Source organism: Anolis sagrei, chromosome 4, assembly GCF_037176765.1.
Source record: "Anolis sagrei isolate rAnoSag1 chromosome 4, rAnoSag1.mat, whole genome shotgun sequence".
Lineage (NCBI taxonomy): Eukaryota > Metazoa > Chordata > Lepidosauria > Squamata > Dactyloidae > Anolis > Anolis sagrei.
Genome location: NC_090024.1, coordinates 196,729,072 through 196,756,707, shown reverse-complemented (window position 1 = coordinate 196,756,707; position 27,636 = coordinate 196,729,072). Strand labels below are relative to the sequence as shown.

Below are 27,636 nucleotides of genomic sequence, written 5' to 3'. Positions count from 1 at the left end.
TGGAGGATGACACATCCACCCTCTTCCCTCCAGCAAGCTACTGTATAACACACAGTTACAAGACCCTCCAGGGAATGTTAGTAAAATATCCATTTTTTCTATGGGTTACTTAGTTTTACATAGCTAAGTAATATCTCCTGGTCTGATCACTCAAAAGCTACTTTGCAGGATGTCAGCCATGCAAAAAGGGAGAGAATTCATTCTGCTGCTGCAATAGTTCTCAACCTGCTGTCTTCTTGGTTTTCAATAATTGGCTTTTTCTTTTTTGCCATTAACTCAAAATATTCAGTTGCTTTGATAGATGTTTAGGCATCTTCTCAAGTCAGGTGGATGACAGCAAACACTAAAGCAGATAGCAGGGCTTTAAGTCTCAAAACAGCAACTCAAGCTAGCAGGCAAATCGCACAGTAAGGAATGACCCACAGCTACTTTGAAGAAGTTAGACATAAGAGAGCTCTTAAAGGGCAAAGAGCAAGAAAGGAGTGACGTGAATAGTTTCATGTGTTTTTAAATAATATTTCAAAAACTAGTAAAGATAATTAAATAATAGTTATTTTATTGCATTATGAAACTACATAATAACATCTATGTGTTTAAATTTCACAATAATGTGATTAGAATAAAAGATACAGTATTTTGAAATATTGCATATTCACGTTCCGCGTTGTGCAACTAGCATAGGGTCCCAGCTATCATACTATTACCCAAATATTACTTGAAAGTTTAGGAGAAAATAAAGTATAATCTTTTAAAGCAAGCACAAATTATCATAGTTGCTACATACCTGGAAACATTGTAAATTGTATTTAAATTTAAGTATTTCTTATAGATTTTTTGGGATTATAATCCCTTAAATGGATGAGGCTTGACATAAAACAAAAGTGAAACCCTGAAAGACATTGCCGGGATATTCACCATAATGAATATAAGTGATATAATGAAGATTTATATTTAATCTGAGTTTGCGTATCTTACTCTGTGGCTGTGACTACTTAACTTCTGAACCTTTCAAGGGGTCAGACTATGAGCCTGAGCAAGTAGGATCTGGCAACTCCTCTCAAACACTTTAGACAATGCCCCCCCTCCCCTTTGTGGCAGCAAAGCAAACAGTCTCTTCCAGGAAGGGCCCAACATGAGACCTAGCATAAGATAAAAATACAGCCAGGACACCCACCTCAAAGCAGGCAGTCGGCCACATAATGAACATTTGTACTTCCAGTAGTGTGTCTATGCCTTGCTCTGAGGGCAAGAGAGTATAACTGCCCATCTTCCAAAACAGACCAGATCTGATGCCTCTAGTTTGTTAGGCAATGAGCCTGACCGGGCAGAACCTGGAGGAACTGTCAGACACATGGGAGGACCACATGGCTTCCTTCAGAATGGAAAAGCCTGAGGCAACAAAAGTCCAAAGGCATGGAAAAGTCCAGTAGCATGATAGCTGGGTCCAGAAGCTCCGAGCGTTACGCTGTTTCCACTTCACTCCTTCAGGAGCGCTGTTTGCGCAACGTGGAACGGAACATGTGACTGAGACTGGGCAGCGTGGTAAGATACTGAGGTAATGTAAGCCAAGCCGGGCACATAGAAGGAATGTAAGAGTTCTTTAATGGTAAAACCCTAACCTTTACCCTAAACCTTACCTTAACCCTAAGCCTAACCCCTAAACCTAATCCTAACCCTAACTGTAACCCTAAAGCTTACCCTACCTTACTCTATACCTTACCCTAACCCTAAGCCTAACCCTAAAGCTTACCCCAAACCTTATCCTAACCTTCCCCTCCTTTCTATCCTTCTTCCAAATTCAACTACAAAGTATATTCCCGCCCCCACTGTACTGCTCTCCTCGCTCTCACTCCACCCCCTCTCTCTTATTTTTCCAAATGTTTTTATTGAAATTTTATCATGTGAAATAAAGAAAATAAAAAAAAGAAATCTAAAGATAGTATTGCCTTCACAATGAAAGTGGGAGAATATTTGCTTGTATAGAAAGTAGGAAAAAGAGAGAAGGGGGGAGAAAAAGAGAAAAAAATGGAAAATTTGAAAAATTTGAAACTCTAAAAACTGTAAAAAAAAAAAAAAAGATCATGTGATCCCTTCCTTTATTCAAAACCGCCTTTACGGCATCTGCATAATGCTCGGAGCAGATAGACCCAGCTATCATACTATCACCAGGCATAGCATGGGAACCCTACTATCGTCTGGAAATGAAGAGGGGAGGGAACAAGGAGGGAAAGGCCTAATCCCCCATTAGCTGAAGCTGAAGCAAAGAGCATGGGGGGGGGGGCAGAACAGCCTTAAATACCTACAGCTCGACCCCTGTCAACTGCTCCCATCAAGTCTGGTCTCCTTCACGAGGGCCCTCAAATCCCCCCCCCCCCCACATGCCTTAATCTTTGCCTGCCAGTTATGGGTAGGCCAACTTAGTTGCTTCCACTATATTGGCCATTGCTGCAAGTAATGACAGTGTGAATAAATTATCAAAATTTGCTTGAGATACTGCTTGCAGTTCTGGAAGGACTTGTTTAATTTTTTCTTCTCATAGACTTAGCATGGGGATTTGGTTAACCAGTTAAAATTCATGAATAAAGCAGGGTGTTTTATAACCTGAATTTTTTTGGATGGAGGGGGAGTTGAACCCCTAACACCACCACCACCCCCTTGGCTACAAGTCTGGATGCCAGAATCATGTTAGATGACCTAGAGATTCCTAGAGAGAGAAAGTGGGATTTTTTATTCTCAGTTCTTTCACTTTCACAGAAATCCTACACCCCTAACTCCTGTGAAGGTGGAGTGCCTACTGTAATGCTAATGCACATCAGTGAAATAATGTTTTGTAACTATAACAGTCTACAAAGAACACTTTAAAGAATTGTGACAAAACTTGCTCATCAAGCCAAAGCATACACCTCAGAAAACCATGTCCCAGTTTTTTTTAATTTAAATAAACACCTTTGAAAGAATTCAATAATTATAACAAAACAGCCCTAAAAAGGAATGAAACAACTAGAGACAGAGGTGACACTTATAAGCAAAACACGAGGAATGAGAATTCATACTTCTTTTGACCCAATCTAGAAAGCTCTGCTATTGCTCTTTTCATTTGCAGATTTTCAATTTCATTTATAACTTAGTATCTTTTAATTGGTTGGCTCCTGTCATTAAACAAATGCAGATAGAAAGAGAGGCACAAAATGTGGCCTCATAACCTCATTTTATCCTACTTCCACCAGTAGTATCTGTACAAATAATAAGGATCTCTATTATCAATCCCTTTGCTCAATGCTGCATGGCCAGGTGCCTGTCTCTATTTCTGCTTGGATATTTCATTGTTGTTTCAAACACAATAATGAACTTCTAATCTTTTCCCCCCAAGTGCTTCTCTTCTTGCTCATTGACTCCCTCACTGCCCTTCCTGTCCATCAAGTACAAACCCAGGCATCTTTTTTTTTTTACTTTTCTCTCTTTTTTCCACTCTCATATCCAAACTATCGCCAGTCCTGTCCCTCTTCTTTTACTCCTTTTTTCATCGTGTACTCAGGCAGCATCCCACAGACTGATTTTAACCATTTCCACAGAACATTTTTATTATTATTCAGGAGTAATAGCCAAAATGTTAAAATACTTTTTAACACTGCCTTGAAAGGTTCAGAAGTTTAAAGTAGTGAAGCATTACATTTTGTTTTGGCAAAAATATACCTGTTTCCCACAACAGAACACCTTTGAATCTTTGTCCTGGAAACAACAATTTTGTTTTACTTGCATCATCCATCTTAGCTAATTCTGGAATAATTCTGAAGAGATGAGATAGATTTCATTTCAAAAAATACTGGGTTATATAGTATCCAAGAAAACTCCAGCCCGTTTTAGAAAAGACTCAAATCATCTTTATCCTTGATTACTGTATTCTTCTTGACTCTGAGCTGCATTTGTCTCTACTCCAGACCATCTAAAGTGTTTGAATACACAGTTCTTCCACACATGCAAATTATTGCTTGCTTCAAATAATGCAAATGCACTTATGAATAGGATGACCTCATTGGATTTAATCAACTACCAAGCTTGCAAATTTTGTGTTTTGTCTGTCTGTCTGTTTGTTTGTTTGTTTGTTTGTTTGTTTGTTTTGTTCTGTTAGAAATGTAATACAATTGTCTGGTTGCCCATGACATGATAAATAAATAAATTGGATACAAGTATATTCATGTATGTCTAAAGGTTTAGTTAAAAAAAACCCCAAAAACACAGGCTGACTTATCTACAGTCAATAGAAAATCTCATCTATTATTGTAGAAGATCCTCTGGATGGTATAAACAAATGGCTACAAGAAATTAAAAGATTTGGCGAAGTGGCAGGATTCAAAATAAATAGAGATAGAATGCAAATTATTGCCAAAAATATCGGTAAAGAGAGAAAGAAAAAATTACAAGAAAAAAACAGGAATTAAAATTGTCACAAAGACAAAATATCTAGGAGTAATAATCACAGCTAGCAATGCACATTTACTGAAAAATAACTATAAAAAGGTGGTCAGAAATAAAAGGAAAAATGAAGACATGGGAAAATTTGAATCTCTCCCTACTTGGGAAAATTGCTACAGTTAAAATGAACATTTTACCGAACATTCTCTTCCTGTTCCAGACTCTAAAGACTCTTAAGAACTAAAACAACTCTACAGAAATGGCGTAAAAAAATAGCAAAATTTATCTGGAAAGGTAAAAAAAACACAGAATAAGTTTAAAAAATCTGGCAGAGGATTAAAAAAAGAGGAGACCTAGGCCTCCCAGACTTTCAGTCGTACTACGATGCTTCCGCCTTAACTTGGATAAGAGACTGGATAACATTAGAAAAAAGAAAAATATTAGCTGTAGAAGGCTTTGACCTGGTTCAGGGGTGGCATAGCTACCTATGGAGAGGAGAGACAAAAAAGGGCAAAAAAAACCTTTAAAAACCACTTCACGAGAGCAGTTCTTATTCAAACATGGAGTAAGTACAAAGAAAGATTATACACAAAGACACCATTATGGTTCTCGCCAAATGAGGCCGACCATATGAGAGAGCTTCCCAGAGAGAAATGGTTATCATATAGACAGTTATTGAAAATAAACACACAAGGAGCAAAGCTTAGAACATTTGAAGAACTAACATCAATTGACCCATCACTCTCTTGGTTTCAATATGGCAAATCAAAGAGAACTTGAACACAGATAACAAAATAGGCTTTGAAATAAAAGAAACATTTTGGGACAAGATACTAAAAACAGACACAAAATTAATTAGGAAAATATACCAACAATTATTAATATGGTCTACTGAAACTGAACAGATGAAGGAAAACATGATAAAATGGTCAAGAGATATAAACCTTGACTTATTTGTGAGATTGACACATTTGTGTGTGTACACACACATATATATTATGGAATTGCTACATTGCATCCCATCAGAGATTGTTATTCAATTCTACACTGTGTTACTGAGCTATAATTTCTCTCTTTCTTTTAGACAATCATGTTTTTGCAGATGAAGCAACAACTTCGGAAAAGGTTTCACCAGTTGCTACCACCACCGTGAAACCCACTGCCACCACAAAAATGCCAACTGGAGTTGCCACTACACCTAAAGTTTCAACAACAGCAGGTAAAAGGCATTGCCCTTGGCTTTGTAGCTACAAGGTATGAAACAAAAATAATTAAGGTGAATATAATTCTATGAGACTAAATCTGTACAGAATTGCAAATTTAGCAGAGCACATAAATGCAACCTATGAAGACATGCTACATGATAGTACCAGCAGGGATATAGTTCGATCCTGGGAGTTCTCAGATGTTCATGTATGGTTACATGTACTCTTTTCTCCTTATAGTATCTCTAATACCAGAAAATTCAACCTCAGAAGATATAGCACTCAAAAAGAATGCCAGCAGCACCCTTATTCCGCCTGTAACAACAGCCAGATCAATATCACACATATTTACAACACAAGGGAATGAATCATATGCTGCCAGCAATGGAACAACTGAAACTCCAATTGCAGTAAAATCTGTGACATCTAGTCCTATTCTGCAGACAAAAACTGAGGTCACCACATCATCTAACACAGCCAGAGTTGAAGACAGTCAAGTGCAGGCAAGTAATATAAATAATTTCAGCTGCTGGCTTAGACATAGTGAAAGAAAGCTTCATTGTACCCAACGTTTTTTTTAGATCTGTGATTAACCCTTTAATTCATTTTATCCACTAATTAAGTAGCATAATATTTCCTAATTGGGGGAAAGCCTTTAAAATCATCATCCCCCACTCCCATCAATTCCAGTGTTGTCTTTGCTGAGAAAATTAGGATCCGGTTTCTAGGCTGACTTGGCTCCTCTTTTCATGGCCATGTTTGAGCAACATTCACATGGTTATACAGTACTGCCCGTGAGGGTCTTTACTTGAGACTATAGCACTGAGCCATGGCAGGTAAAGTCAGGCATTCTACAGTGTAGCTGCACCCAGACTGTGACTTCTAAGACTGCAATTCTTTACTAACTTCATTCTCAAAAGAAGCAACAAAATTTACTAATTTGGTTGCCACTATGAGAAAGTCTTCATAGCAAAATTTGCATGTGATATTTTTGCACAGAAAACAGTACTTCCTGCGCAGGTAGTAGCAGAGATTTCCTGCTTTAACTTGTTTTGATCTAGGAATATTTTATGCACAGAAGATATTGTTGTCTGTATTTTTTTTTAAAAAAAAAAAGCCCTCAATGTGTGATTTTGCGAATCATAATAATAAATCGTAAACTGCAAAAAATTCTCACCAAACTATGGATTTCTATTGTCTGCCATCTGTGTCATATAGCAAAAAGGAGACATGTTTTTTTTTAAAAAATTAATGCACTGTGACCACTGCCAATTAATATTATGGAGCATTTTGAAATGTTGTAAAATGAGTAAGAAAATACTAGTAGATTTGGGCATATATCTCATGTTTCAAAGGCTGAATTGTACTGCATTCTAATCATCTGCTTTATAAATGTGGTTTTATTTTCTTCTGTTAAAAATAATGAAATATTCTATGTTGGTTGCATTTTAAATAATATTTAATGAGGAGGTCTGTCAACCTCACAGAGAGAGTATGAGGGTGGATTTGTTTATTTGTTTATTTATTTATCTGTTTATGTAAAGTATTTATACCTTGCCCTTCAGCCAGAAAGAATCCTAGAGATGTTTTAAAAATTGTTAATATGCCCTGAGGCCTATTGTGTAGGTAATACAAAACACAAGAGGAAAAGGAAATGAAAGTAGAGGAGGATGTTAAGTTCAGCAACAACCGCCTACTCTTCTCTTGTTCCAAGTTCAGACCAGTGGCAGTTGAGATGGAGGGAAGACCTTCCTCAGTTGCTTGGCTTAGATGATGGGGCATTCAAATGTGGCAGTAGTATGTAATAAAAATAAATAGAATTGGCTATAAGGAAACATCTGCTCTTCTAAGCAAAATGACAGTGTTCTTCCCTCAATTCTTTTCTAGTTCACATGTATGAATCTCAAGGAAGTAAAAAGTACAAAAGTCATCTGCTTGGAGCTCAATGGATCTTCCACATGTGTAAGTAACAAGACAGGCAGACAAAAATAACACCAGGCACTCTGTTACAGTGGGCAACATGTACTTACTTACTTCGGCGATCTCTTGTTGTCCGAGTAAGATTGTCCTCCAAGTTCGGTATCCTGGCGGTGGGTCCACAGGTGACTGTGGAGCCCTATTCTTGACCTGCATGTTCTCCTGCAGTGAGGGCATCAGTTTCCAGACAGGGTAGGCTTGATGCGCCTTCCTCTTGGCATGTGTCTCCTTTTCACCCTCCATTCATGCCTCTTCAAATTCTACAGCACTGCTGGTACAGCTGACCTCCAGATAGAGAGTTCTAGGGCCAGGGCTTCCCAGTTCTCGGTGTATATGCCACATGTTTTAAGGTTGGCTTTGAGCCCATCTTTAAATCTCTTTTCCTGTCCTCCAACATTCCATTTTCCATTCTTGAGTTTGGAGTAGAGCAACTGCTTCAGAAGACAGTGATCAGGCATTTGGTCAACATGGCTGGTCCAGTGGGGGTGATAGCGGAAGACCATCGCTTCAATGCTGATGGTATTTGCTTCTTCCAGCACGCTGACATTTGTCCACCTGTCTTCCCAAGAGATTTGCAAGATTTTTCGGAGACAGCGCTGATTGAATCATTCCAGGAGTTGCATGTGACATCTGTATATAGTCCATGTTTCGCAGGCACATAGCAGAGTTGGGAGGACAATAGCAACTTGGTATTCCTACGAATGTCTCAGTCCTCAAACATTCTGTGCTTTATTTGGAAAAATGCTGCACTCGCAGAGCTCAGGCAGTGTTGTATTTCAGTGTCAATGTTGACTTTTGAGGAGAGGTGACTGCCAAAGTAGCGGAAATAGTCAACATTTTCTAATGTTACACCATTAAGCTGTATTTCTGGCATTGGAGAGGGATTGGCTGGTGATTGCTAGAAGAGCAGTTTGGTTTTCTCAATGTTCAATGAGAGGCCGAGCTTCTTGTATGCTTCTGCAAAGGTGTTTAGAGTGGCTTGTAGGTCTTCTTCTGAATGTGCACAGAAACAACATGTAAAGGGATATGGGAAATAATATATTGTTCTAAAACAATGCTTTTTAAACTGTGGGTCCGAACTCCAAATGAGATTCCCTTAGCTCAATGCTGGGGTCACAAAAAATTGGCAACAGTAAAAAGTTTCTGATGTTTAGACATTGCATGAATCTGTCAACAACAATGTACAGTGTTTACAGTGGGCTAAGCAGGAAATGCTTCAGCTGGGTTTCATAAAACGGGGAAATCAGCCTGCTTAGCAAACCTTGCTAATGCTGATTTATTATCAGTAAATGTTTGGTTTTATACTTATTTTGTATGCCTATATTCCTGGGCTCACATAACTATTTATTGGGTAGAAAGGAATTGCAAATGGAAAAAGCTTAAGAAGTTGTACTGTAGAGTATTCTACCATGGGGTGTGGTGGAGGCTCCTTCTCTGGAGGTTTTTTAACAGAGGTGGGTGTTCATAGGTCAGGAGTCCTTCATATATTCCTGCATGGCAAGGAATTGAGCTAGATGGTTTTTAGGCCCTCTCCAACTATAATTCTTTGATTCTATAGGCCTGATGATATTTGGAAAAGAAAAGAGAATTGGATGGTCTTCTGAAATTGCTTCATGGTTTCAGGAAAGATCCCCCCCTTCCTTTACTTTCCATAATGTATGCCTTCATATTTAAACCTATTGGGCTCCTGAATAGGGAGAGGATTAAAGAAAAGTGAGATATAAATGCAGTGATTGGCTGGAGATCTGATCTAAGCTGGGAAGAAAACCCTTAATGCTGACAAAACAATACATTAATTAAGCTTTGTGTAGGATGTTATTGTTACCCTCAAGAGAGGCTGTCTTCAGGCTAGTTTTCATGCCTGAGCAATGTCTCCAGTGTCCTAGTCCAACACTATACCACACTGGCATAAACTGAAAGGGTATCATCATGCTTTATTGACCCGAACTATCTTAATAATTAAAATATTTACTGTAAATCAATGAGAGTTGCAAACATCTCTCTTCACTGATCTTGATGTGAGGAAAACAAACTGCTGTTCATTGTGCCTAAGATCTTCCTTTTAAGAGAACTGATAATTGTGTCTGTGTTGTGAGCAGACAAAAAAGGACAGAATCTCTTCTCGATTTTCCTGTTGGCCTTTTCCAGTAAAATGTTTTATATCTCTGTTCAGTACAAAGGAAACTCTGACATTCTCTGAAGAGTTCTTTCCACAGCAAAGGGAAATCTACTTCAGGGTGTTTTTGTTTCAGTCAACCAAACTAATGTCTATGGAAATATTTGATTAGATTTTTATTTTGTACATTCTATTTTCCCAGGCATATTTTTGTTTTGAATAGTTGATTTTTTTAGTTAGTTTTGAATAGTTGATTTTTTAGTTAGTTATGTCATCACATCAAGACTTTTCAGAACCAGTTGTAGTTTTAGTGAACTCAGCTATCAAATATCTTTGAATTGCATGATGTCTGGAAATTCTTTGCCTATCTCACTGCAATTAGAAAACAAATGCACAGAGAAAACAGGACTACAACATTTCTCCTTGATCTACTAGTGGTTTGATTCCTCACTTAAATGTAGGTGTTCATTATTTTATAACATGAGGAAATTTTCCTTTCCAAAATCATTCCCTGCTCACTACTGTAGTCTGAGGTAGAATGACATACACTTTTGCCTCAATTCTGCTTTGTGTATATGAAGATTGAATTTGTGGTCATGTGATAATGAACAATTCAATGACATAAAGACAACATACAGTTAAAATAAACATTTACATTAAAACCAAATAATTAAATGTGATTACTAATCCAATCAGAATCAAAGTAGGTGTATGGTCAAAATCTGCAGGGGTCTAGTTCTAAGGGGACAGGAAACAATCAGGTTTAGAAGCAATTATTTATAAAACAGGTGGATAGCAAGTCCCACTGTGCCCATATACTAAGGAACAACCTGTGACTTTGATAGTTTGTAGACTTGATTGAGGAGAAAGGACTGAACTTTGGGGTCAACAAGCAGTGTATTGAATACAACCTTGGAATACTAAGCTCAATGTTCTGGGCTTACATAGAAACACACAATTTCCATGGGCTTTTTCCAAACTTAGGCTACAATCTTCTGCCTGCTTATCTGCTCTCTCACAAGATAGATACATATGCAGACATACAGACAGAGAAAGAGAGAGAAAGAGATCTAGTAAAATAGCTTGCTTCATACATAATCAGATCTGGGTTTTTTCCAGTTAAAATGTACATCATTTTTAAAAAACCCTCCCTTTTTTTACATTTTCAAAGTTCCATAGTGGCACAAATTGGGATATTCATTGTACATAACACTGAATTTTGTTATAATAAAACTATGTAGTTCCCTTGATATTACAAATCTGTTCTTAATCTGTTTTCCTTGGGACAATTCCTTTTGAGGAATTGGCTACAAAGATTCCAGGGAACTTTCTTAATCAACAGATCATTTCAGATGTAATATTCATTTAGGAACAAAGACTTTCTGAAGGAATCCAAAAAACACCCACACAACATGGAGACTTCTTTCTTTCTTTCTTGAAAATATTGATACAGTTTAAAAACCAATTAAACAACACTTCAGTTAAGAACCCAAGATTAAAACAATATAAAATACAGGCTAGACATAATAAAAAAGATAAAAGTACAACTCCCTTAATAACTCTTTCTGTCACATAAATTAAAGGCTTTCCTCAATAGAAATGTCTTAGCTAGCCAATGAAAGCAGAAGAAAGAGGGGCCAGCTGAACCTCCATGAAAGGAAGTCCACAATTTGGGAATAGCCACCAAGAAGGCTTTTTCCTGGGTTCTCACCAAATGTGCCTGTGATGAAGGTGAGATTGATAGAAAGCCTTCTCTTGCAGATCTTAAAACTCTGGCAGTTTATTAATTTATTTACAACATTTTTATCTCACTCTTTTCAGCCCGAAGGCAACTCAGGGCGGCGTACAAATTGGCAACAATTAGATGCCACAACATACATACATACATACATACATATATATATACATATTAATTAAAACATTTAATGTTACATAATAAAAATAACCTAAAAGCAATTAAAACTATAATAATTATACTAACTGAAAATTGCAGTTTTTGCCAAAGCAATGAGTAGGTATTATCTTAAATGTTTGATCGGCAATTGTTGTTGTTGTTCTTTTGTTCAGTCGTCTCCGACTCTTCGTGACCTCATGGACCAGCCCACGCCAGAGCTCCCTGCAATAGCTCCAACTAATTGCCATGGACACACACAGGAAAGCTCCTCTGCATCTTACTGATAATACTGTTATTGTGTAGCTTCAGATTCCTGAATTATGGTGACCTCCAGGTAAACCTATTATGGTGATTTATTGGTAAGATTTGTTCAGAGGGATTTGCTTCTTCCTTTCTCTGAGGCTGAAAGAATATGACATCCAAGTTTACCCAAGAGATTTCCATGGCTTTGAACTCTATAATAAATAATAATAAACTTTATTTATACCCCGCCACCATCTCCCCAGTGGGGACACAGGGCGGTTTACATGAGACCAAGCCCAACAATGCAATACAATAAATAAAATCAGAACACAAACAACAGCATGATAAATTACATAAAATATAAAAACATACCAAACAAAATAAAATTACAATACAATCATTCATAACATTAAACAGTGAGCGGGCCGCATGTACGGAATAAAATACTAAGGCTAAAAACATGGCTAAGAACACAGGGTGAGATAACAATGGATCAGGTTATTTGTGGGGGAGAAACTCTTCCGGAATGGGGTCAAAAGGAGCCTTCATACAGGAGGGAAGGGAGTATGCACTAAAGACAGATGTTGAGGGATAACAGCAAATATGAGATTATATGATTAATCTCCAAAAGCACAGCGGAAAAGCCAGGTTTTGAGATTCTTCTTAAAGCTTTCTAAAATAGGGGCTTGGTTAATCTCACAGGGCAATGTATTCCATAGTCGGGGAGCCACTGAGAAAAAGGCTCTCTCCCTTGTTCCCATAAGGCAGGCCTGAGATAGCGGTAGTTGTGAGAGAAGAGCCTCCCCCAAGGATCTGAGGGATCGGGCAGGTTCATGGAGGGAGATACAGTCACAATCACGAAGATAGGTGGGTCCCAAACCGTTTAGGGCTTTATAGGTAATGACCTGTACTTTGAATTGGAACCGGAAAATAAACGGCAGCCAATGGAGCTCTTTAAACAGGGGAGTTGACTGCTAGTCTTCAGTCAACCCGCAATGTTCAAACCAGTGGTACTCTTCGATTGATAATATTAGATATACAAACTCTGCCTTTCATGTCATCATTCCATTCTATAGCAAAGTGCTGTGGACTTTTGAATATACTATTATATATTTAGGGGTGTTTGTTTTTTTACCAAAATCTGGCCCTGAGCCCAATCAACAGGAATTGTATAGACTGAATTCTAGTAGCTTTGTTCTCTGACCAAAAGGAGGAAAAAGCTGCAATGTCCCAACTTTCTCTCCCATTTCCTCCTACCCAAAAGTCACAACTGTTGGGAGCAAAGGGATGATTTTATTTGTGTGTGGGAAGATTTTATCCCTTGCGAAACGTGCACTGAAAGAATAGTCAGAAATACTCAAGGCATTTCCTACTATGAAGAGGCCAAGTGTTTGTTTGTTATTTCCCTCATTTCCTTCCCAGTGACAATGAAAAAGGAGACAGTGCTTATAACGGCAAAGCAAAGAATTGCTTCGGCTTGTTTCACTCTTCACTTCTTAAAGAGGACACAGCTAAGAAAATTTCACCCCATTTTTTTTTAAAACACTGCTATTGATATAGGGACATTAATTAGCTGATGAATGTTTCCTTATTTAAGCATTTATTTTTTCAGTAACTGGGCCCTTGATCCAGTACATCCACTAAAGCTATAAGTAGGCAAATGAAAGCTTAAACTGACACAGTTAAAGCAGATTCTAAAGAAGTGATATGTAGATGTGACCCTCCAAATGTTTTGGGCTGAGAATTCCCCTCATCCATACACCACATACTCAATAGTGTGGTTTTATAGGTTTTGTAATTAGAAAATATCTGGAGGATTATAGTTGCCACCCCAATCTAGTGCATAGTCTCCCCTAAGACCATGTGGCTCCCCCCTATTTGTTATACACATTGTAACACACAACAAGAATACAAAATTATGCAACTCTCCTTTACACACTTAATTCCATTGAAATTCCATTGAAATTATGCCAGGATCATGCCAGCTTGCTATTTGCACTATCTCATGCCCAGCCCTCTTATAGTTGGCCACGTCCATTGGTAACCCTAGCTATGGGTTTTGTTGAACCTCTACTGACAGAGCTACAATGAAATGGATTTTTAATATTTTTATCTTTTGTGTATTTTAATTGATTTTTTTTTTGTATTTTGTATGATGTTTTCAGTTACTGTTTATTTTATCCGTTAAGTTTAATTAGATTGTGTTATATTGTCAAATGTGCTTATCTTGATGCAATTGTCTGTATGGTTTCTTTCCGGCACTTGAATGCTTGCCTTACATATTGGAAACTGCCCTGACTCCCTTTGGGGAGACAGAACAGTAAACAAATAATGATGATGATGATGATGATGATGATGATGATGATGATTATTATTATTATTATTATTATTAAACAATTCTTCTGGTTCTTTCATTTCTTGAGAAACTTTTCGACATTATAATGGATCCCTACACACATTGTAACTCTCCTGGCATGAAGCAGACAAGCATCTGACAGTTGTAAGGAAGTATTGTGGTGAAAGCCGTTCCTAGTCAGTTTACTAATACAAAGATAATGAATTAGAGCTGTAAAAAATTTCTTTAACCTTTCCCCCTCCATTCTTGCAGGAACAGTTTATAAACCAGAAAAGAGAACACCTGGAAAAGGTGCTTTGTGCAGCAAATGATACGTGCCACATCAAACTGACAAAATCTGCTCTGAATAGCAGGTGCATACTTTTGGTTGGTGTTAATGATAAAGGTCAGTCAAACCAATTTGTATAATGTTTTCAAGGAATAAGGTGTGTTGTTTCATAGAATCATAGAATCATAGAATTAAAGAGTTGGAAGAGACCTCATGGGCCATCCAGTCCAACCCCCTGCCAAGAAGCAGGAATATTGCATTCAAATCACCCCTGACAAATGGCCATCCAGCCTCTGTTTAAAAGCTTCCAAAGAAGGAGCCTCCACCACACTCCGGGGCAGAGAGTTCCACTGCTGAACGGCTCTCACAGTCAGGAAGTTCTTCCTAATGTTCAGATGGAATCTCCTCTCTTGTAGTTTGAAGCCATTGTTCCGCGTCCTAGTCTCCAAGGAAGCAGAAAACAAGGTTGCTCCCTCCTCCCTGTGGCTTCCTCTCACATATTTATACATGGCTATCATATCTCCTCTCAGCCTTCTCTTCTTCAGGCTAAACATGCCCAGTTCCCTAAGCCGCTCCTCATAGGGCTTGTTCTCCAGACCCTTGATCATTTTAGTCGCCCTCCTCTGGACACATTCCAGCTTGTCAATATCTCTCTTGAATTGTGGCGCCCAGAATTGGACACAATATTCCAGGTGTGGTCTAACCAAAGCAGAATAGAGGGGTAGCATTACTTCCTTAGATCTAGACACTATGCTCCTATTGATGCAGGCCAAAATCCCATTGGCTTTTTTTGCTGCCACATCACATTGTTGGCTCATGTTTAACTTGTTGTCCACGAGGACTCCAAGATCTTTTTCACACGTACTGCTCTCGAGCCAGGCGTCACCCATTCTGTATCTTTGCATTTCGTTTTTTCTGCCAAAGTGGAGTATCTTGCATTTGTCGCTGTTGAACTTCATTTTGTTGGTTTTGGCCCATCTCTCTAATCTGTCAAGATCGTTTTGAATTCTGCTCCTGTCCTCTGGACTATTGGCTATCCCTCCCAATTTGGTGTCGTCTGCAAACTTGATGATCATGCCTTCTAGCCCTTAATCTAAGTCATTAATAAAGATGTTGAACAGGACCGGGCCCAGGACGGAACCCTGCGGCACTCCACTTGTCACTTCTTTCCAAGATGAAGAGGAAGCATTAGTGAGCACTCTCTGTGTTCGTCCACTTAACCAATTACAGATCCACCTCACCGTAGTTTTGCCTAGCCCACATTGGATAAGTTTCCTTGCCAGAAGGTCATGGGGGACCTTGTCGAAGGCCTTACTGAAATCCAGGTACGCTACATCCATGGCATTCCCTGCATCTACCCAGCTTGTAGCTCTATCGAAGAAAGAGATCAGATTAGTCTGACATGACTTGTTTTTGATAAATCCATGTTGACTATTAGCGATGACTGCATTTGTTTCTAAGTGTTTGCAGACCACTTCCTTAACAATCTTTTCCAGAATCTTGCCCGGTATCGACGTGAGGCTGACCGGACGGTAGTTGTTTGGGTCATCCTTTTTTCCCTTCTTGAAGATTGGGACCACATTGGCCCTCCTCCAATCTGCTGGAACTTCTCCCGTTCTCCAAGAACTCTCAAAGATGGTTGCCAATGGTTCCGAAATGACTTCCGCTAGTCATTCCTGGACGACTTCTTTCCCAATTTGGGGTTGGATGTCCTCCAAACCCTCATCCACTCCATCTTGCTGAGGTTGAAGACTCTCTTTTTGTGAGAAGACCGAGGCAAAGAAGGCATTAAGTAGTTCTGCCTTTTCCCTATCCCCTGTCAGCATTGCCCCATCTTCTCCTCGAAGAGGTCCTATCGCCTCCTTGTTTTTCCTTTTTCTACTGACATAAGAATAGAAGCCCTTTTTATTGTTTTTAATGTCCCTGGCAAGTCTGAGCTCGTTTTTTGCTTTAGCCTTGCGGACCTTTTCCCTACAGGTGTTGGCTATTTGTTTGAATTCTTCTTTGGTGATTTCTCCCTTTTTCCACTTCTTGTGCATGTCTCTTTTGTGTCTTAGCACAGTTAGAAGTTCTTTGGACATCCATTCTGGCTTCTTTGCACTTGTCCTATTTTTTCTCTTTGTTGGCACAGTTTGCAATTGCGCCTTGAGTATTTCACTCTTGAGAAATTCCCATCCATCCGTAACTCCCTTGTCTTTTAGTATCTGTGTCCACGGAATGCTGCTCAGCGTTTCCTTCATTTTTTGGAAATCAGCTCTCCTAAAGTCCAAAATGCGGGTTTGACTTGTCTTAGTTTCGGCCTTCCTTTGTACCTCAAATTGCAGGAGCACATGGTCACTTGCCCCTAAGGATCCTACCACTTCAACCGCATCGATCAGGTCCTCCGCATTGGTTAAGATGAGATCAAGAGTAGTCAATCCCCTTGTTGCTTCTTCTACCTTCTGGACCATGAAATTGTCTGCAAGGCAAGCGAGGAATTTGTTGGACCTTGTACTCTTGGCCGAGTTTGTTTTCCAGCAAATATCGGGATAGTTGAAGTCGCCCATGACTACTACATCTCTTCTCTGTGCATGTTTGGTCAACTGTTGGCAGAAGACTTCATCAAGTTCTTCCTCCTGGCTTGGGGGTCTGTAGTAGACGCCTACAACGACATCTTTTTGAGTCCCAGTTCCCTTGATTCTTATCCAGATGATTTCAAGCTGGTTTCCCAGATTGCTGTCTTGAATCTCTTCTGTAGCATAAGAGTTTTTGACATATAAGGCTACTCCGCCTCCTCTCCCCTTTGTTCGGTCTCTGTGAAAGAGGTTATACCCCTCGATATAACCCCTCGGTTTCTTTGTTAGGATCCTAGGTTTTTGCACAAATTGCATCAGCCATGTAGTTAAGAGTGAGTGGTTTATGCAGTTTGAGTGGTTGATGTTTGGAGTGGTTGGTCAGGATGGAGGTGTATCTGCATGCTCATGCATGCTGAGTAGATGTATGTAGAAAGGGAAATAGCTGAAGCTATCAAAAGGAACAATAGTCAGACATCTCTCCATTGTACCTGCATAGAATTTTTTGCTGAGAGTTTTCTTCCTTTCAACTACCAGCTGCCATTCTTGAAGCTCTTAGTAAAATATGAAGCTGCCTTTCCATTCTGCTTCAATACAGCAGCATGTTCTGTTTAATAGGAGCCAGCCATGCAGATGGGGAATGACTCTGGGAAAGAGGATGCCAAGACAATTTAGACTATAATGAATGCTGTTTAGGATTGTTAGTTCAGAAATATCCCAAAGCCTGAGCAATGAGAAGGACTGGGTGTTCAAGTGTGACATGATGAGAAATACCCCCTGTTAATATCATCAAGCATAACACATTAAGCATCAACCATAACTGCAAAAAGCATACAATTCATTTTTAATTATGTTTTATTTTATTTAAGTAGACATACATTTGCAAGTGTTTGTTGCATACAGGGCAATGCTTTCTATCTATTAATGTTCTATAATCATTTATCTGATAATATATTTCCATTAAGGGGTCACAGTCTACTATCTAAATAATACATATAAAGATATCATAGATTCTACAATTCTACAATTCATTTTTTAACAGAATCCAAGACTAAGAGATGAGATGGAAGAGGAAGGAAGGGAATGAGAAGGAAGGGAAGGAGGGTGGAAAGAAAGGAGGAAAATGAGAAAGAATGGGAAAAGGAGGAAAGGAAAGGAGAAAGAATTGAGGAGAAAGGATGGAAAGATTGGGCATGAGAATGAAAAGGAAGGGGGAAGAAGGAAAGGAAGGGGGAAGGAGAGTGGAAAGAGGGCAAGGAAAGAAGAAAGGGGAGAGTAGAGGGAATTAAAGGAAATGAGCAAAAAGATAAGATAGGGGGAAAGAAGGAAGGGAAGGAGAAAGAAGAGAATGAAGGAGAAGGGGAAAAGAAAGGGGAAAATAAGGCAGGGAAGGAGGAAGAAGAAAAGAAAGGAGGTGAAGCCAATGGCCTCCCTTCCTTCCACTGTCAGGTCAGCTATCCATCCTCCCTCCCTCTCCCCCCCCCCCCTCTCTTTGAGCAAAACATGATCAAAATGTAATGGCAGAGCTTTTTCTCAAAAGGACATTTCAGCTCCTCTCATAAATTGCATCAGCTGTTTCATTTTAAAGCGGAGAACAGGGGGGATTCATCACATTTTGTTCATCTCCATGCGAATGATTTACAAAAAAAAAAGTCACTTGCCAACCAGCTTAGAAGATAACTCTTTAAAACACTTAAAAACACATCTCTCTACCCAACATTTGAAACCTATGCCATGTGATGAATACAATAGATTGGGTGGGTGGCTCAGTAGAATTTAATGAATATGATGAAGTGGTCGGTCATGGATGTTTCCCAACCAATATTACAGGAAAATGAGCATCCCAATATTTGTCAATACTGACTGAGATCTGTGAATGTTATGAGAAAGAAAGTTCTTCTCTCTGTGTAGCCCCTTCCAGTTGTTTCTCCTTATATGTATCTTGATAATTCACCATGAATTTTATATGGCCCACTGGGGAGGGGAGGCTATTGCCCTGTCCAAACATGTGGCTTAAAGCAGCTTTTGTATCATTTGTTTTCGTTTTCCCAGAACAGCCGTTTCTAATACAAAAGCTAGTCTTCTGTATGAAAAAAAGACCAGGTATGAAGATGTTTCAGTTAGAAAAGATAGGACAGTTCTTGATGCCCTGGTATTATCTTTCAGTTTGTGCTCTAATATATAACAAAGAAACACAACAAGTTAACACTAGTTTTGTTGTTTAATTATTCCATCTTCTGGTTGTTTTGAAAATTGCAGGCACAGATGCACTGGATACTGTTATTGCAATGAAGAGGCATGATTTGCAAGAGGTAACAATTTAGAGATACTTGAACATCAGCTTATTTCTGCTTCACTCACACGCTGGACATTCAAAACTATCAGGGGTTCAAATCAGTGTGAAATTCCCTGTTGTATACGGAAGGGACTCTCCACTCATGGTAGGGAGCCAAACACCTTCTCATAGTGAAGTGGTCTTCTCAGGAATCAAAGCAACACAGAGACACAAAGCTGTTTGTTCTAATGGAAGACTTTTCTTTCTTACGTTGCAGAAATAGTATAAAAGCCCTTACACAGTATTTACAATCTCTTTTTCCCCCCTCTTACCTTCATCCACCAATCTCAATACACCAACCCTCATCAAATCAACACATTTGTTGATTTATATAAGTTACTATAAACTTATATGCAACAGTCTCAGCACTCAGCTACAACACCCCAATTACTGTAAACCTGTGGTTAATTCTGAGACATTGATTCTGATAGTACTTTTTAAAAATGCTAAGTAATTTACATATTCTGAGAAAACCATCTGAAAACATGCCCATTTTCTCACTACTTTCCCCATCTTTCATACACAAGAAGTGACATACCCACATATAATTTACGTACACAATATAGACTTTGTGTGAAAGAGTTTGGGAGTTTGAGAGGGAAGGACAAGGAGCGCAATTTTTTACATCTCTTATTATATAAATTGAACATATATACATGTCTCCAAATGGCTATACTATAGTATTATGATATCACTTCTGAAATCCAAAAGAATTTTCAAAGTATTTTCAAAGTAGAGTATGCTGTAGAGGATTGGCCAATTATGTTGCTAGGCCTGTAGTACAGCACTTGTAATAAGGGTCCCCAGTCGTAATTCACATCACTTTTTTGGCACTTTACATCTTCAAAGCATGATAATACATTAATTAATTACTCCTTCCTGCTCTCCAGTGCTGCAGCTCTCTGCTTGTAAAGCTGGACTCCAGGCACCTGTAAAAATAGCACTGAAAAGCTAAATGTGCCCATGGCTATTTAGGCTGTCATGCAGTAAATCTCAGAGAAGCAGAGCTCTTCTCGGGGTGAAAAGAAACTGTTGGGGATCATTAAAAAGTGGGTGTGATGTAGGAAATGACAGGGTGTGAGTCCTAAGGGTCTTTTACGCACAAGGGTGTCAATTTTACAGGGGAAGTTATCAATTCCAAAAGAGAGATGGGATTTTTTTTAAAAAATACTGTACAAAATGAATCATACTGATTCTGGCAGATTATGGGAAAAGGCTCCCATGAAGACTCCATGTTCAAAACTGAAATTTGCCCCAAAGAGAAGAGATGCCACACCATTACTTAGCTCTGTAGATGGACCCTGATTTTCTCGGTTTCCATTACTGCTCGTAAAACCAAATTAGACATTGGAGACCTATATTCAGTCTTTTTTATATTTGTAAAAAAAAAATCTAAGTAGCCCTTCTTTGCATCAGGGAAAATCTTTAACTGGACAAATGCAGTTTCAGGAGGCCAGTTTTCATCAGAAATTGATACAAGGCAAAGGGATTAAGTACTACTGCAGAGTTTCAGTCTAAGCATGGATCTCCAGTATCTCATTCATTTTGCCCCATATTTCCATATATTTGTGACTTATTTCAAAATAAGTCTGTCCTATTAACACTTAAACTTCCCTCACACTACACATTTTTAGCATTCTGATAGAGCAACTGCAATGGGTCCTTCCTATGGAATCCTGGGAGTTATCACTTCATTTAGATTGCTCTGTTAGAGAATGCTGTTGTCAGGCCAAGTGCATTGAGAAATGGAGAATGTAAATTGAGAATAGGGAAAATGCTGTCCACAGAGTTTATGCAGCCCCGACTCAAAGTCCCAGCAGACACCCTCAAATAATATTTGTTCTTGTATGTCTTTGAGTCATTTCTGATTTATAATAGCCCTATAATGGGTGTTTTTCTGAGGCTAAAAAGGTGCAACTTGCCCAAGTTCATCCAAAGTGTTTTCATGACCAAGCAGGAAACTGAATCCTGTTCTCCAGAGCTGTCTCCAGACCAACAATGAAAATCTTAATGAGTGAGAGATGTATATGATTTAAGTGCAAGTCCTTTCTCATCTACTGCCCCTCTCTTCAACTTATCAACTCCTTTCCCAAGAAAGGGATCTGGAAAATGGAGGAAATTGCATGATTTAAGATGTGACCATAAAGCAGAGTTTAAATTTTGTATCTAGAAATATCATCCATATTTTTTTCTACCTCCTTTCCCACCCATTCTTCTCAAATTAAATTGGAAAAAGAAACTAAATTAAGTGTTTGAGGTGTAAACAGAAGTCTCTACAAATGTACTGTGTTTCCTGTTTAAGAATGTTTTGGCTCAGATTTGTATTTTTCCAGGTAGGGATAACAACCCATAAACAAGAGGACATTGAAAGTCACAAGGACTATTCTCGGAAGACACTTATTGCCTTGGTCACGTCTGGTCTGTTGCTGGCATTTCTGGGATTGGCTGGATACCACCTTATGAAACGACGGAGCTGGAGCCCCATGGGAGAGAGGCTGGTCAGTGCTTATAAATGGCAAAACAAGTGAAGATCCCTGAACCTGATAAGAATGGGAAAGGAAGAATGACAGAAACTTTATAGAAATCCCTGATTATCTAATTCTTCCAAATACAATGTATGTTAGTGGACTTCAGGAGAAACAGACAGAGGGGAGAAAGACCTGGGTGTTCATATGTTTCATAAGATTGCTTATGCATGCATCTTGTTAAGCCAGACAGTTTGAAGAATTTATGACTGTCTTAAGGGAAACCACGCTAAATCTTAGTTGGGGAATGACTGAGATGAAATTCTCTTTTTTTCTCTTCAGGTTAGGAGCAGCCACACTGTAGAATTAATGCACTTTAAGACCACTTTAACTGGCATGACTCAATGCTATAGAGTTCTAATTTTCCAAGGCTTTTAGCTTTCTCTGCCAAAGAAAGTCGATGCTTCACCAAACTACAAATCCCAGGATTCCATAGCATTAAATCATGGCAATTAAAGCCAAAATGCATTAATTCCACAGTGTAAAAGCACCCACAGATAGTTCTTTTAAAGAAAATATGTCGCTACTATTTCCAGTTTCAATACTTTTTACTTATGCCCCATCTACACTGCCATAGAAAATCCAGATTATTTACTTTGAACTGGGTTATATGGAAGTGTAGACTCAGGCCCCTTCTACACTGCTATATAATCTAGATTATCAAAGCAGATAATCCACATTATCTGCTTTGAACTGTATTATGAGTCTACATTGCCATATAACCCAATTCAAAGCAGATAATCTGGATTTTCTATGGCAGTATAGAAGGGGCCTCATATAATCCACACCAATGTGGATTATAATGTGATTATCTGCTTTGGAATAATATGGATTATACTGCAGTGAAAGTCCAGCCTTAGTAAAATAATGTATAAATCCTAAATATTCCTCTAGAAGGAGTCACATTTCTCCCACTGCATTATGTTTTAAATTCAAGCTTGTACGCTCACTTTGCATTTCTGCTGTAGAAAATGCTGTGATTTAGACAGATTTAATAATAAAGGGAGTAAAGGGGGGGACGGACATTATTTTCCTTAGTAGACTTTTTGTTTATTTCGCCATTTTTGTTTGCTTCCACCTTTCTGAAATGTCAAACTTGCTGTGTTTTCAGTTAGATCCAGTAGGGATTCCAATTGTTGTTACAATTTAATAGTTCTATATGTACAAATATTTCTCACAAACCCAGAAGATTAAGGGCTTAGCTACACATTACCCTGAAGGCTCTCTCTTTTGAGGCAAAGGATTTTCCAGAACAAGCAATACAGAGTGGGGAAGTTTCAGGGGAGAGTGGGTGGGCACTTCATTCGTTTCCCACCTGCTGATTTTTTACTTCTGTTCCCTTCCCCAAGACATTTTTGAAATCCCTGCTGAGTTTGCCCTTTAACTTTCATCAACAACAACAAAAAGCCCTCCCACGGAGATAGGACAGTAATTGAGTTTCTTTCATTTCTTTCACACTGTTGGATAGTGAGTGAAAAGCTTGAGTTGTTCAGAACATGAACCCAATGCATGAACAAAGGCCTGCCTGAAATTATCTCTTTCTTGAGAAATAATATCGTCAATGCGGAAGAGCTTCTAACACTGTCTGGTTTTTTTTAAGTTTGTTCTCAGGCCTTCTATATTTGCGGATAAAATATTTTTATACTGAGTAAGTCCCCTACACTCATTATAGAGATAATATTTCCATTTACCTGGAATCAAAGCACTTTCAATATACCATTAATTACTTGTATACCATTATGACCACAAGTATAATTAGGAAATGGCCATTTCTCAAATTATAACGATGTGCTTTATTTGGGCTACAACACTGGGGGTAGACTCCAAGGGATTCACCACTTTTCTCATTCCATATATAAATGGTGACAGTATGGAGCAAATATATTTCCAGAAGCGAGACGACACCCTATTGTCCTCTGGTGTTTTAAATTCCTTGAAAGCCTCAAATGAAGCTTAAATAGAATTTGGGAACCTTGAGAAAACTGATATATCCTTCCTTTAAAGGAAATGAAAGAATAGTATCAGTCCCTGTGGTAAGCAAACATAGATGCATATAGGTTTATACATAAAGCATGTCATAGGAGAAAGATTCAAAGCCAGACAGTCCAAGGGGAGAGAGCATAGCTCAGTTCTTAAAGTACGTGTTTTGCATGTAGATAGTCCAAGTTTCAGTGTTGTTGTCTCTAGTTTAATAAGATTGGCTGATGGATAAAGATCTCTTGGAGATCTTCCATTGCTCACAGCTTAGACCATAGGATGCTGCCTTATGCATTTGTTTAGCACAGTAGACAATGAGTGTGATGAGCAGATAAATAAGGCCGTTTCCTATGGTCTAAGCCTATTACAGGTAATCCCCACTTTACGAACAAGATATAAATATGTAAATTGGAACAATCAAAATATATGTAAATCAGAACAAGTATATTTTTAAAGTGTAACTCCAGCCAAATACACACACACACAGAGAGAGAGAGAGACCCTTAGCTTTTGATAGCAAAGGGTAGGGTTAATACCCCTGTGGTGTTTGTTTTGCTTTCTGTGCTCTTGTTCAGAAGATTTTGCCTCATTTCCTGTCCCTGTGATAACTGGAAACAAGGATAGGTGATAAAGCTTCAATGGAGACACATTTCCCCCTTGATAACTCTTCCAGGAGTGAATTTCCTTTCCTAAGGGTAGATTTTTCTCACTTCCTGTTGTCTCATTCACGTTTGTAACTATGCCCCCTTCTACACCGCCATATAATCCCAATAAAATACCTTTCCGACCGCATCTTGGCCTACGAGCCCACGAGGACCTTGAGATCGTCTGGGGAGGCCCTTCTCTCGGTCCCGCCTGCCTCACAGGCACGGCTGGCGGGGATGAGGGAGAGGGCCTTCTCGGTGGTGGCCCCCCGGCTGTGGAACACTCTCCCTGCACACATCAGACAGGCGCCCTCCCTCATGTCCTTTCGAAAAAGCCTTAAGACGTGGCTTTTCGAGAGGGCATTCAATTAATTAAGTGCTAACAATATGGTTATGAGAACTGGAATGGAACAAGGAATATGAGACTGGCTATGATTCCACTAAGAGACGAAGCGGATTTTAGTGTAGTCTGTAGTTGTTGTATAGTCTGTATGTTGTTGAAACTGGCTTTTGTAATTGTCTTTTATGTGTACTGTACACCGCCATGAGTCACCCATATGGGCTGAGAATGGCGGTTAATAAGTGCATCAAATAAATAAATAAATAAATAAATAATCAAGGCAGATAATCCAGATTATCCTCTTTGAACTTGATATAAATCTGCACTGCCATATAATCCAGTTTAAAGCATATAATCTGGATATGGAACTGTAGAAGGGCACTATGAGTCATTTGTAAGTCAGATATTTGTAACTCAGGAACTGCCTATACTTCGTATATTGATATGAAATTCTTGGTCCAAACCCTGCTTTGTTTGATACTATATTTACATTTTTTTCAGTCCATGGCATAATAGCCAGAATTTTAACATTTCTGTTGAAAGGATAAATGTTCCTGTTCTCTGTGAGTTCTAAACCAAAATGCTTCCCATCAGATATCTTGTCTGACTCTGTACTTTGTTATTATTTATGTCCTTTTCCTTTAGGGCGAAGACCCATATTACACAGAAAATGGCAGCCATGGCACTCCTGCAGTCTCCGTGGCTTCTCATGAACAGTCTGATCTGCAGGATAAGCCAAATCTCAATGGAGGGGCTCGGGAAAATGGGACTGGACAGCCAGCTTCCAAAAATGGACACTCAACCAAGCCACATGTTGTTGCAGACACCGAGCTGTGAAAAGCCTTGTAAATGTGGCCTGAAAGACCAGAGTGTAAAAATCAAAGAATTAGGGGGCACAAATGTCATGAACAGATTTATAATCATTTTATTTTCTACAAGCTCAAAAATCCCATTCTAAGGTGTATGTTTTCCAAGAGCTACCAGAGAACTTCACTGTATGCTTTTGTTTGCTTAGCAAGTTACTTGAATGGGATTGAGTGTGTTCTTAATTCTTTTAGAGGGTGGGTCGCTCTATCTCAGACCAAAATGAAATGTAATACTCCCCAACAGGAATATTACATGGAATAGTAGAGTAGATTTGTCTTTTGTTTGTTCGTTTGTGTTATAAACTTGCTTGCTGGCTCCAAAGCTCTTTAGGCAAAATCTAAACATCCCTAATGTTACGAAATAACATGATATTGATGCAGGTCAGTGATCTTAACTAAGGTCCCTTCCACACAGCTGAATAAAATCCCCCATTATCTGCTTTGAACTGGGATATATGGCAGTATGGACTCAGATAACCCAGTTCAAAATAGATATTGTGAGTTATTCTGTCTTGATATTCTGAGTTATATGGCTCTGTGGAAGGGCCTTAAGTCCCAATTCATGTACAATTCAATCAGGTCTGTAAATGCTAAAATATATGACCATATTCTGACTTGTCTCATGCTACTTCAAGTAACATTTTCAAGTTTTCATGATCAAGAATTTCCATTTGTGTGCATTTATTAGATATATTAGACTTGCACACCATGCAAAAATGATTGAAATAATCAACCGTTGAAAAAGAAATTGAGCTTGTTAGATCTCAAGAGGTCCACCACTGCTGTTTGGGGAGACTGGGGTGGGGGTAAGGTTTCTCCTTCTGATTTTTACATGCAACTCAAACTTGCTTTTTGTGTTGCCTTGTTCTGTAACCCCATCACACTCATAAGCCTTCTGAATTACCATTTAGCAATCCCTGAACAATGCAGATTCAATTCTATTTTAGACCAGCTTTTGCACAGCAAAACAAGGTGAACTTTCATTTAACAACATTATTGAATAATGGAGGAGAGGCCTCCATAAACAACATAGAACTGCAGTCAGCAAGTGGCTAGAAACTACGATTGCTCATTTACTCTGACAGTTCAGGTTTTCTCCCTAAGGGTTTTGTTTTCAATTCATTGTTTATATAAAAATGAGCAATGAGAAACACTGATATGCAGCGATTGTTGGATATACTGTATTGCAAACTTCAGTCCAGATGAAATTAGTTTATTAAAATCAGTAGACAAATTAGTCAGTCATTCTTAAATCAATTGGGCTGTTAGTCTCCTAAAACTACAGTCCTATAGCTACTTACCTGGTACTTGAACTCCCTGGGGCTTACTTCTAGGTAGTCATTTATAGGATTGTGCTGTAAATAAAATAAACTTTCTTTAGATTAAAGTTTTTGAATTTCCATCAGAACATTCAAAAATATAACCTTAGTTTTTGGTCTAAGGCATGTCTGGTATTTCGATTTTTCTGGATCAGTTGAATTGCATATGTCCATTGTTCAATTTCTTTTTCAAATCCTAGGAAGCATTTTCCACACCCCACCATTCAAGACCAACCTAGGATTTATTGTTTTATAATGCAGTACACAAATAGGAGTGAGCTTCAAAATGAATGATCATGGAATCATAGGCCACAAGGGCCCTCTAATCTATCCCCGGCCATGAAGGGATGAACAACAAAGCAATGATAAAGGATCTATGGATTAGTGGTGCAAAAGAGGAACGTGTCTGCCTATGTGCCTTCAAATTGCCTGTCGTTATGAATTTTTCATGGGGCTTTCTTAGGCAAGGAATACTCAAAGACAGTTTGCCAATTCTTTCCTTTGTGAAGAGGAATAGAGGATATCTCAATATTGCTCAGTGGTACACCTAATAGTGAGGAACTGATGATGTTTTTACGTCCTTGTTTGTGTTGATAAATTTGAGAT

At 38.7% G+C, this 27,636-nt stretch overlaps 1 protein-coding gene across 1 annotated transcript in view; it reads left to right on the top strand.

Moving 5' to 3' along the window:
• The window catches only part of CD34 (CD34 molecule), a 44,881-nt gene extending 17,729 nt beyond the window's left edge, over nucleotides 1-27,152 (top strand). The window contains exons 2-8 of the mRNA XM_060772846.2: nucleotides 5,498-5,632; nucleotides 5,859-6,121; nucleotides 7,506-7,580; nucleotides 14,457-14,589; nucleotides 19,284-19,336; nucleotides 21,693-21,857; nucleotides 25,491-27,152. Of these exons, the coding sequence (XP_060628829.2) occupies nucleotides 5,498-5,632; nucleotides 5,859-6,121; nucleotides 7,506-7,580; nucleotides 14,457-14,589; nucleotides 19,284-19,336; nucleotides 21,693-21,857; nucleotides 25,491-25,682 (1,016 nt within the window). The 3' untranslated portion in view covers nucleotides 25,683-27,152. The remainder of the gene's footprint in view (nucleotides 1-5,497; nucleotides 5,633-5,858; nucleotides 6,122-7,505; nucleotides 7,581-14,456; nucleotides 14,590-19,283; nucleotides 19,337-21,692; nucleotides 21,858-25,490) is intronic.
• Nucleotides 27,153-27,636: the final 484 nt, after the last annotated feature.